General features: G+C 43.6%; 1 protein-coding gene across 1 annotated transcript in view; it reads right to left on the bottom strand.

Annotated features, from left to right (window-relative positions):
- ncor1 (nuclear receptor corepressor 1) overlaps positions 1–12,108 on the bottom strand; it is an 84,901-nt gene that overhangs the window by 31,538 nt on the left and 41,255 nt on the right. Inside the window, exons 16-20 of the mRNA XM_007896473.2 lie at positions 11,769–11,956; positions 8,752–8,814; positions 4,382–4,524; positions 3,291–3,423; positions 866–1,376 (exon numbers count right to left, since the gene is read on the bottom strand). Coding sequence (XP_007894664.2) covers positions 866–1,376; positions 3,291–3,423; positions 4,382–4,524; positions 8,752–8,814; positions 11,769–11,956 — 1,038 coding nt within the window. The remainder of the gene's footprint in view (positions 1–865; positions 1,377–3,290; positions 3,424–4,381; positions 4,525–8,751; positions 8,815–11,768; positions 11,957–12,108) is intronic.

Raw genomic sequence — 12,108 nt, forward strand, 5'->3', positions numbered from 1 at the left:
AGGGGGGGCCGTGTGTTTTATGCGATGTAGATCGGAGACTGGTTAATCCCCCCCTCCCACACACACACACACACACACCTCCCTACAATGCCTCACTAGTTTGGGGGAACGGATTTTAGACAAAACAAATTATTTCACAAAAGATATAAAGCACAAAACAGATTGTTCTAGTTCACATAACAGTCAAGGGGGTGGGAGTGGGGCGGGGTAGGGAGAGATGGCAACACGCCATTTAGCATTAAGGGCAAAGAATTTTAAACTAACCCTGTCCAACAGAGTTAGAAATCTAGTCGCTATTGCCAGGATGTCCTGAATGTCTCAAGTCCTCCAAACATTTTTAATAAAAGGATCAAAGACTGGTTTGGTGGAATCATTTCAAGACATGCTGCATTAATAAACAGACTTGGAGGATTTCTTGAAATACATAACTTATACACAAATGGGTCAACGACCACAACTCAGCCATAAACGGTATTACATTTTCCACCCTAAGAGCACATTTCCTAGTCATGAGACACGTCTTGCAATCAATTACCGTGAAAATCTAAAGATATTGTGTGGGAATCCTTAGCACCTCTGTACAGCGTTCATCCATTTTAATAAAAATAATCCTTGCATTAGATATAGCGCCTTAACCCATCTTTGAGACGTCTCCAAGCGCTTCACAGAATATACCGTCAAGTGTAGTGACTGTGTATTTTGTGGACGAAACGCGGCAGCCAATTGCGCACAGCGACGTCCCACAAACAGTGGATGGATTGAGTGATCAAATTATTATTATCATTTTTTTTGTCAATGTATAATGTCCTGGTTTATGGGATCGCGGTCACTGAGCATTGCTGCCCCTGACCCAGCGTGTTCCCACCTTTGCCTCTCGGCCTCGCCGTCCTCCACCTCGTCTGCGCTGCAGGTAGCACTGGAATCATTGTCTGACTCGAGCTGGGAGCTGAGCTGGGGCAAGATCAGGGCCATCTCCTCCTTCTGCTTTGCCTTTTCAAAGTCCTTCTCTCTGCTGTCTACCTCAACCTTGACCTGGACGTCCTCCCCTAGCTTAACGACCGCGTCTCCAGGCTCAGCTTTGGTCGGCAACGATTCGAATGCGGGCTTTGCCTCAGCATATTGAGCTTTATTCTCGATCTCCATCGGCTCCTCGAACCCTGGGCTGGTCTCCTTCTTTACTTGGAGATCAGGTGAGGTAGCGGCTGGTTCTTCTGGGGCGGGAGGTACATTCCCAATGTTCCTGTTGGTAGGACTGAGCTCCGCTGGTGTCTCTGTAATGGGTAATCTCATGCCCTCAGTACTCTCCTTGTTGGACTTGCCCATCTCCATGGGTGAAGGTGAGGCCGCGCTCTCTGTGTCTGAGCTGTTCTCGGCTCCTGGGAATAAAGAGTTCAAAATTCATTAGCAACGTGGAAAGGCTTTTTTGGGGATGACAACAATGAATATGCTGTAAATTCCACTTGTGATCATCGGAGAAAAGAATATCTGTGGAAAATGAACAGAGATGATCAATTCATAATCATTTCTTCCTGTACTTCTTCTGAGTGATGGCAGGCCTCTTATTTCTCTTAACGCCAGTTTTCCACTCTGCACAAGTCCCACACTTGATGCTTATTGCTACGCATAATAATAATCTTTGCATTTCATATAGCAGCGTATCACATCTTTGAGACGTCTCAAAGATATTCACAGGACACACTGTAAAGTGAATGCAGGATAACGATTCCGGTTTCCAGGGCCTGCAGCAGGGGATGAAATCCACAAACATCTACGAACAGGGAAGTGAACAGCAAATCTAACTCCAAAAGGTAACTGGTTGTCAGTCATATCAGTTGGCAGTAAGACAGCTTGCTCTCCTGCCCCCTGAGCTGGCAGACAGTTCCCAATCCTAGTCACTACCCAGGGATCTTTGGTCAAAAAATAGTGCGAGTACGTCAAGAGCTCTGAGACTCCCTCCAGCGTGAAGGACACTATATAAATGCAAGTTGCTGTGGTTGTCAGACGAGGACAGGGTCAGGGTTAGCTGTGTTGTATCCTCTCGTCAAAATAGCACATCAATAATCAGGGATAGGTACACAAAAGAGAACAGGTCACCTGCTCAAGCAAAGGAGGGCTGCTGCCACCTATCAAAATTTGTCGGTCTCCCGAGCCGGAAAGGAGAGAAATTGGCAAAAGCAATAAAACTTTACAGACTCTCAGCAAATGGTCAGAAACTAAAGCTCTCCACCTTGCGTTTAGAAGCTGGAAGCTTGAATCCATCTTCTTATTGCTCAGCCGTATTTATATACTTAACTGGTGATATTTTCTCAGGTAGGAAATAGAAGCTTTTTTTCCTCTAAGAAGATTGGGGGTGGGGGTGGGGGGTTGGGAAAGCAATCTTGGCAATATACTTGAATCAGGATTTCAGCCACACTAAACATGGACGCAGGGAATCAGTGGGATGCAGTTCTGTGGTGGTGCAGTGGAGGCTACATGGCGAAAAGAAACAATAAATCCATAAATAAATGTAGGAGCTAAAGTAACACAGAATGCAATTCATGCCAGAGTAAAGCAGCCAGCCCTCTTGTAGAATACACAGCACTCTCTGCACTGTGGGCTCTATTGGTCTCAGATCAGTATCCGACTGACTGAGTAAACATACTTCATATAAACCACATAAACATACTTCGCAACCATCTAAGCACAGAGAGACTGCAGTGCAGGTTTACCCAATCTGTTAAGACATTAAACCTCGACGTGTTAATGGGTTGAATATAAAGTAAAGTAACCTTAGAATTCACCTGACCAGCAAGCAGCACGTGTCAGAGCACAATTCTCCTCTCACTGACCTACCTACAGAAAGACAGAAGCTCCCTCCAGGATCTACCTCCTTTTATAGTCAGGGAAAAGCAGCTGTAAACCACTGCCTTCCTTAGACTGCGGCAGAGACACACTGCTCTGTGTTCAGAGTTTACACTGGACACGGCTCAACCAGTTCCGCTCCAGCTTGTGTCTGTCTGCGTGGCTGCCAAGTTAGACGTTGTTGTGCTGTGTATACAACATTTTAATAATAAAAAACTCTCTAACTACACAAACATTTGTCAGGCAGCAGCTCATCTAATCAAGAGGAATAGATTATGAAAAATAATCTGCCCGAGTGTGTGAGCCAAGCACAGTTACCAGCAAGGGTTGCTGAGTTTCCTGTCCCTGGGGGATTCCCAGACAAACCTCCAAGACCAAGCTTGGAGCAGTCATCGAATCAAATGCAGTACAGATGGGAGACGATACAAAGACCTCAGATGCCTTTATACCTTCACTGTCCTCCTGGTTTTCTTCCTCATTCGACACTTCATTCTCCTCGTCCTCCTGGGCAGACACAGTCGATGCAATGCTCTCGCACTGAGATAGCTCTCGCTCTTCGCGAGATCTCCGTGACATCTGTTGCTGTGGAGGCAGAAAGGCCACGTGAGAACAGCTCAAATATCTAACCAACAACAACAACATCTATTTAATATAAAAAAAACAAGTTACCGACCCTCTGAAAAATGACAGATGAACATAATGAACATGAACGGTTAATAATCTTAAACCTAAACCTAATAATGTTGGAAAATGTATCCTATTTTGACACATTCCTCCAAAGAAACAAAACATCCTGTGAATGAACATGAAGCACAATAGTCGTATCTGCAGCACTATCTTCATAGCGTAGGGAGGGAATGCTCTATTGAAAATGGGACTGCTTTGACAGAACAATAAAATAATCCCTGCATTTAATTTAGCGCCTTATCATGTCGTCAAGACGTCTCAAAGCGCTTCACAGAATATATATGTATATTTTGTGGGCGAAATGCGATAGTCAATTGTGCACATCAGTGTCCCACAAACCGTCATGGATTGAGTGACCAAATTATTATTATTTATTTTTTTGAAATAATTTTTTTTTACCTTCAGAAAAGCAATCCGCCAATCGACTAACACCCGAGTTCCTACTTAAGCAAGGTAAACAGGCGTGTGGAGTAGGAAACTTCCCGCCCGGGAATCAAACCTGTGTCCTCTCGTTTGCTCTAACATAATACGCTACAGGACTTCACATAGAACACAAAAATACTTTATATACAGTGTGCCACGCGATTCAGTTAAGTTTGCTCTAAACTGATCAGCGACCCCCATTGTTTTAAGCAGCAATTCCTTTTACAAACATCAAAATTAGGCAAATAAAAAAAGAAAATCTTTAATATTTAACGCTTGCTTAAGTCTTGACAAAGATCTGGATGACACCCCCCCCTATCCTCATACCTTCCTTGTTGTACATCTGGCCTACATTAATTCCCTGCTCTAGTCTACTTGCCGTCTCACTGGAGAAGGTACCAGACAGCTGTGGGGCTGAAGGTTTACTCACCGCTTTCAGTTTGTGTTGCTGTAGCAGCATGTCCAGGTTGTGCCGCCTCTTATAGTTGAAGTAGAAATTCTTGCACTGCGCTTCACTTTTAGTTCCCACCATCTTGGCAATAGCTGCCCAATTCCGTCCATGTTCCACGAGCCCTGGGACAAAAAGCAAAATAATGAACCGATAAAAACAAACCATCGAACATCACAACAAAGAACGAGGAGAGATGAAATCCTTCAGCCTGTGCTACGTCAGTGACAACCCCACACTGGTAGAACTCTCCCAAAGGCTATTATCTGCTGCTCGTAACTCATGTCGGGATGGGTGCCTATCCGACCAACAATCTGAGAAATAGAAATGCAAGTCTAACATTTCAATGTACATTCTGTGAGGTCTGAGCTGGGGTAATTTGTGTATGTAAGTTAACGCGTGGGCTGGTTTTGTTTTGAAATAAAATCTAAGTTGACTGATGCAGCAGGAACCATCTGCTTTCTTTTACGTTGCAGCCTCCAGATCACAATTTCCTTTCCAGAGTCATTTGTGGTGTTGAAGCAGGAACCAAACGGAACACAAGAGAGTGGAGATAAAGGCCTGGTAGCTCCTGGTTACCGCTGGGCAATGCTATCAATGCAAGCACAGGCCCAAACTGGATTGCTGTGTTACTGTCTGATCAAGCTCTATGTTCCTCAGTGTTTACATTCGCCCCATTTACAATGAGGAAGTTTGTTCACAATGAATCATTACAGGCTGAAAGGAACTGAAACACACAAGTGACCCAGTCCTAACCTCGCAAACCTGCATCCAACCCCTCTACCCATCAATGATTCACACATCCTCAACAAGAAAACGCTTCTACCTGAGTGGAGCAAATACTCCGGTGAAATTATAATAATTTCATTTGGCGTGCTTCATACTGGAGAACAGTGAGTGAATTACGAGACCATTCAGAAGGTTCAGACCAAGAATAAAAACAGTTCATTTTTACCCTCACGCCAGGTGAATTCCTTTCATTCGCAGAGCGCCTCAGTGCTATAACAGCAACAACAACTTGCATTTACACAGCACCCCTCACCCAGGGTAGCGTCCCAGAGCGCTCGACAGTGGCGGAGCACGACACAGAGCCAGGGGGATAGAGATTTCTTTGATGGGGCGAGTGCCTTCATAGAAGATCACAGGCACCCTTTATCCTAGCAGATGGTTTTGGACAGTCATTTACACGTGAATTCACCCCCCCCTCAAGGTTATAAAATCTGCCTCGGAAACAAACAGCTGAAAACAACTTCCATCTCTTCCAAGGCAGCCGCAGACAGCTTCTAGACACAGCTTGCAGCTTCAAATATTTATAACCAGTGATGGAGCATGTTCAATACGACGCAACAGTAATTAATAATTAAAAGGAAACATTCTGGGAGTTTACATTGGCAGGAACATGGGCTTCTGAGCAATAAAGCGCTCGCTCTGTGAACTAGGAAATTAAACTAGAAACCAGGCCTTCATTTTCCCCTCTGCTTCCCTGCAATCAAATTAGTCACAGACAGAATTTTTAAATAGAATTTGGAAGCGGTCGACTGGCTTCAAATGGATGCCTGAACCTATTTAGCTTGGGTCAATGTGCGATTTAAGCAACGGCAACTTACATTTATATAGCGGCCTTCACCTGAATCAGTCCTAAATAGACCAAGAGGCCTCTTTCCCAGCCTCCCTGCCTCCATTCAGCAAAACTTAAGCTACTCGCAGATTCACTAATGCCTTTTTTATACAAGACCATGAGCATCAATTCAGCACCATTTTCAAGAGATATTGTGGGAATCGAGTTTGTATCACATCGTCAACTTGTTATCGCTAAACACATGCGGCGCCTTTAAATAAACCACCTGTAGCTGCCTTTAACCCGAGACACCAATCCTGCCAATTGTACATCTCTATAATCTAAAGCCGTCTTTAATTAAAACCTTCTCTAATTCTGGAATCAGTTTGGATATCTTACTGCCAACAGGATGCTGTAATCATCTTTAATCCACACAGTACCCCACTCGGATACTTAGACACACACATCCTCTTGAGCACCAGATTTGATCCAAAATTGTATTTGAGTCTTTATTTTACACCCGCAGCAATTGACCTCCATCTGCCTCCCTCCTCATTAAGCAAAGCTCAACGGGACTAGGCTAAGGATCTTACCTTATAATCCTTAAATTGAGAAGAAAGCATTCACACAAATCCCTGGGAAATCATGGAACGGATATTATTCTGGTATTTTATTACATTTATTAGACGTCCCTATGAAGTGGACATTGTGGAGTCCTGTAGCTCAGTGGTTAGAGCACTCGCTTTGCAAGCGAGAGACCTGAGTTCAATTCCAGGCGAAACCTTGGGCAAGTTTCCTTACTCCACACAGAGCCTAATAATAATCCCTCCAAAACCCCAAAAAAAACAATAATAAAAAAAAATTGGTCATTTTCAATCTACGACTGTTTGTGGGACATTGCTGTGCGCAATTGGCTGCCGCGTTCGCCCACAAATATACAGTCAATTCACTTTACAGTTGTTCTGTGAAGCGCTTTGGGACGTCCTCCCGACTTGAAAAGCGCTATATCAAATGCAAGGATTATTATTATTATTATTATCCCAAAGGCTTCTTTGGAGGCAAGTTTGGTACTCTGAATCTCCATTGAAACTACAAGTCATTGCATATCATCATCAGAGCAGATAATCCTATATGTTAAAAACACACTTCGACTACTGTACTGCACCCAAAGAGTGGATTAATTAACCAGTGTTAATTGGTCCTTGACTGTAAGTGGATGTGAGTGTTTGTTGGTCCTATAGTGGTGTCAAGGTCCTCCTGCACAGGCATTAAACTGCTGGGTCTATAGGTAATAAACAGCAGAGTTCGCACATCAACGTAACAGGTTTTTGAAGAGTGAGCTGCAGAAAGAACCATTTTTCTATTCCTTGCCTACTACATTCCTTTAAACGTCTCTCTAGGTGGCTGAGATATGGCACCGTTCCCTCTCTCCTCCCAGCGCACAGCAGCCTCCTCTCTACACAACTTGGAAAATCAGGGCATCTGAAGGAACAACTACTTCACAGATTGAATGTTACAGTGACAGAATAATAATCCTTGCATCTGAAATAGCGCCTCGTCACACTGTCAAGATATCTCAAAAGCGTTTCACAGATTATATTGCTAAGTGGTGAGTGTGTATTTTGTGGGTGAAAGAACACTAGAAGGAACAAGTATAAATCGGTGCTTGATAAATAATAGTTCAAACATTTCTGGATTCCAAAATTTCGCCAACAAATACAGTCAATTCACTTCACAGTATATTCTGTGAAGCGCTTTGAGACGTATCGAAGACACGATAAGGCGCTGTATCAAATGCCAGGATTATTATTATTATTGCAAACGTAAAAATGACTTCAGTGTTGAGTTAGCTAAAATAACACACTACAAAGGAGAAACTCTTAAGAGCCTTTTTGGCTCTGCAGTACTCAGCTTGACTTGTGGGGCAGACTGTGCACTCCCGTGTCTACCCCTCACTTTGGAATTCAACCCAACACTCAATTGCCCGAATGAAGAAGAAAACTAAAATGCAACGTGAAGCTCAGAGCGTCACACAGCAAGCCTTATCCTTAGCAGTGAGGAGCGGAACGGACAAACAAGTCAAATTCTGCTCCCATTTGCCTGTAAGATTAAACTGAAGCCAGATAGGATTTATAACAGGTTTAAAAAAAATTCAAAGGACGTTCACTTTGCTTTAGTGCTGCTATAAACTGCTAGTTGGGTCCAGAACTAAATTTGAGGCAACACATAAAACCATTAACAATCCAGCCACGTTTTAAATGAGATCCTACCTGGCGTGCAGCTCCTCTGGTTTAGTAAGATGTAGAACTGGAAACGCTGAGCTTGTGCCACACACAGCATGTCGTTGCAATGTGTGCTGCTTTCTTTCCACAGCATAAATGAGGTACAGGCACATTGCTGCTAGCTTTACCAGAAACCCGACATCGTTGCAACGCAAAAGGCAAAAACGGGAAGCACTTAAACAGGGTGGATGGGGTTTTGTTCGTAAAAGTGCTCTGGGATTCTAATCTGCGTGAGGGGCGCTATATAAATGCAAGTTGTGATAAAAAAAATCATTTTCTAGGTTCAACGCGAATGAACAGCTTGAATTTCAACCCACTTTCAAGTGTTTCGATTAATTTGGTTAATAAGCAACTCAATATGGGGATTGGAATGGACTACTGCACCGGGGGAAAAACCTCGTCATAATTGGGTCGTAGATGGGACTTGAATCACTACCAAAGGATTGGAACCAGCTTGTTGCAGACTCCGAAAATCAAATAAAGGCCTTTATTAATCTGTTTGACTCACTAACCTTTTTTGGCCACTTCCATTTCTTCCTCTGTCCAGCGAGAGGTCTCCACCGGCTCCGTCACAGCTGAAAAGTACGAGCAAATCCTTTCAGATAGTAAAGATCTCAGCTGTCTCCCTGGCCAGTGCACTGTTATCATCTATTAATCTGTTTACACAAGCAATACTGAAAGCCTTCCTCTAATGCTGCTGGTGACTGTGGGAGTTCACTCGCCTCGTTTATTCCGAATAAGAACAAATCCCATTTGCTGCTGTCAGGAGAAAGTCTCAAAAACATCTCCATTCAGATACGGGAACACCAAAGGCACAATGCATGCAGCATTACAGTGGAACGCTGGTTAACCACATAGCAATTAACTGCATGCCTGCTTATACGCACTGCCCTCTGGAGTGGGTGTTGGATGCAGGGCTGCGATGCTGGCAGAGAGAGAAAAGATATCTTGCTTGCTTTTTCTCTAGTTGCCCTGAACAACCGCACAAACGGGTGAACTTTGTACAAAAGGAATTTCCTGTAAACCCAAATGTGAGTCTTGTAAAGGTAAGTCTTATACAACACTTGTATAGCATTAGAGAGAGAGCGAGAGAGAGTGAATATCGGTAGGGCTGGCACCATAATAATATAATCCTTGCATTTGATATAGCACCTTATCACGTCTTCTCCTCATTGAGATTAGAAATCTAACACATAAACACACCCCACCAGACAGCAAGCAAACAGATTGAGTGAGAGAGAGATAAATACTGAAGCAAATAAGAGACTGAAATCCACTCATTTCACGTCAGGCATTTATGCCAATCTCACTATGAAAAGACATCCTATTCCTATAATAAATCCTGCCAGTAAATCCCTGCTAAAAGCTTCATTCAGCCCAGCCAATGTTTTTTAAATACTGTGAAAACACACAGATGGCCATCGCTATTAATGCCGCCTGCCCATTTGACCTAAAACATTGAAAAGGCAATGTGCTTCCAAATTCTATATTGTAAAAATCAATGCAACTTTAAGGGGTGGGGGGGGGGGGGGAGGGGGGGGAGAGAGAGACTCATGGAGAATAAGCACCGTCACAGGCTCGTTGGGCTGAATAGTCTGTCTGTTTCCGTGTTGTACAATCTATGTCTATCTACAGAGGGGCTGAGCATCTGGGCAGGCTAAGAAAGAAGAGAAAAGGTATCAAACTTCACCCCAAAATACAGTCGCTGAACTTTATAGTATATCCTGTATCCCGGGGAGGGGGGGGGGAGGGGGAGAGAAATGGGGAGACATTAAACGGGGGAGACGTATCCAAACTTCACAAGATAAAGTAAAAGTTAAAACCTGTCAATTGTGTTCAGATTGAGCAAAATAGAATCGAGCTGGGTCCACCAACTGCAGTTACAAATCCTCAGAGCTCCCCTCTCAGATGTGCTGTCAATTTAGCTTCCTTTCACTGAGCAAAAAAAATCTTCAAATGACTAAAACTTTGGCTTCGTGAAACCCTTTTCAAAAAATACTACTTCACGACTTTCATGCGAATTCCATATGTCGAGATCGCATTAAACAAACAGCTGTTTCTTGGTTTTGTTGGGGCTGATGATCAGCTCAGAGCCTTCCCGGCACTCAACTGAAAACTAGTTTCTGTGTTTTTTTTCCCTCCCCTTTAGTAAGAGTCTGTCTTTTGTGGCTCAAGATAGAAAAAACGCATTGCACCGCATCGCCTTAAGCAAACCAGCATTCATCAATTCTCTCCATAGAGTTAACCCCTCAGAGTACAGTATAGAAAGTTTCCATTTTTAAATGTGATAAACGCTGATATTAATACAAATACATTTATATAAATATAGTTCAAAATATCAAAGAGATCCCAAAAAAATGACTGACGTGCACTTTTGAAGATCTATTTTACAATTGATTTGGTATCTGAATGGTTAACCTTTAAGACTTAAGTGGACGTCAGGATTTAAAATGATAGCCAAATTAATGGGTGTACGTACCTGTGTATACCTAAAGCTAATAAAGCCAGTTAAGTAACTACTGCTGTACCCATGGGCGTTCGCAACAGATTACTAAAGCATCTCAGCACAAGCTGCCAAAGGTATGTCCTGCATATTGTATGGTCACAGCTATAAATCAGAACTTGTGCTCTCAGCAGTGAAAGAGCATCAGTAAACGCCTCGCACTGAATTAGCTTTTTTCCTCCGTCCCTTAGCAGAGCATAAAGCAAGCTGCTTCCGTTTGATTCTGTTCAGCACAACCGGCTTACGATGCCGTAAACCAGGGTCTTGGAAAAGCGAGAGAATAAAGAGAGAATCGCAGCGCTGTATTTCAGACAAAAAACATTATTTTGGGATCATTAAGAAAAACACAGCTCTGAAGTAAAATCAGAAATACAATGAAAAGCCCCCCAAAAATAAGTAGTAGCCAACGTCACACTGCTGGAACAGATAAGTGAGAAACAGTCACATAAAACACCTACCCCTGGGGAGCACTGCATCCTCGCATTGTGCCTGAATGCCGTAACCCTCAGCTCTTGTGATTCAAACAGTGAAGGGGGTAAGCAAATGTGCAGACAGAGAACGAACCGGGCCATTGCTCTGTAGGATGGGTGTGCCTGGCGGTGGGGGTGGCTTACTGGCATCAATCATTACCAGTGGTTCAGGTTAGAAGCCAAAAGGAAACTGAACGCAGACAGACTGAGCAAATGGAGGGAAAAGCTCCAAGAAAAATGAGTCAGCGCCAGCTGCCCTGACAGGAGCAGAGCGGAACTACCAGGAAAGCCATTTACCAGGAATCCTGGATGTTAGCTGAGAGCAAATGTTTTTTTTGTTTGGCGGATAGCTTTACCGCAGGTAACAATCCTTCAAAAAAATATAATAATTTGTTCACTCAATCCACGACTGTTTGTGGGGACGCTGCTGTGCGCAATTGGCTGCCGCATTTCGCCCACACTTACAGTCTAATCTGTGAAGCACTTTGAGACGTCGAGAATACGTGAAAAGCACTATATCAAGTGCAAGGATTATTATATGGTCAGTGGGTCTCACCTGGTTCAGGTGGAGGTGGAGGATTGGGTGGTTCCTCAGCTATCGCCTCCTTTGCCATGGACCTGAGGATCCTGCCTTTCCGACGCCCCTGGCTGTTTGCGGTTTTTCGTCCGCGTGGGATATTCTGCTCTTTTTCTTCAGTTTCCTCTCCTGGTGTGTCTGGCTTGTCCTTTTCTTTGATAATTTCCCTAGTGTGACATAAACACGGTCAATAAGGTTTAACGAGTATGGTGTTCTTTAAACATCACCCAGAATGCTCCCAATGCTGCAAGCCATTTATTTCCATGCTATGACTCTGCACCAGGTTGGTTCGTTTCTTTAAGGCATCAATCTGTCTGGA

This window comes from Callorhinchus milii, unplaced genomic scaffold (assembly GCF_018977255.1).
Source record: "Callorhinchus milii isolate IMCB2004 unplaced genomic scaffold, IMCB_Cmil_1.0 Scaffold10, whole genome shotgun sequence".
In the NCBI taxonomy this organism is placed as follows: Eukaryota; Metazoa; Chordata; class Chondrichthyes; order Chimaeriformes; family Callorhinchidae; genus Callorhinchus; species Callorhinchus milii.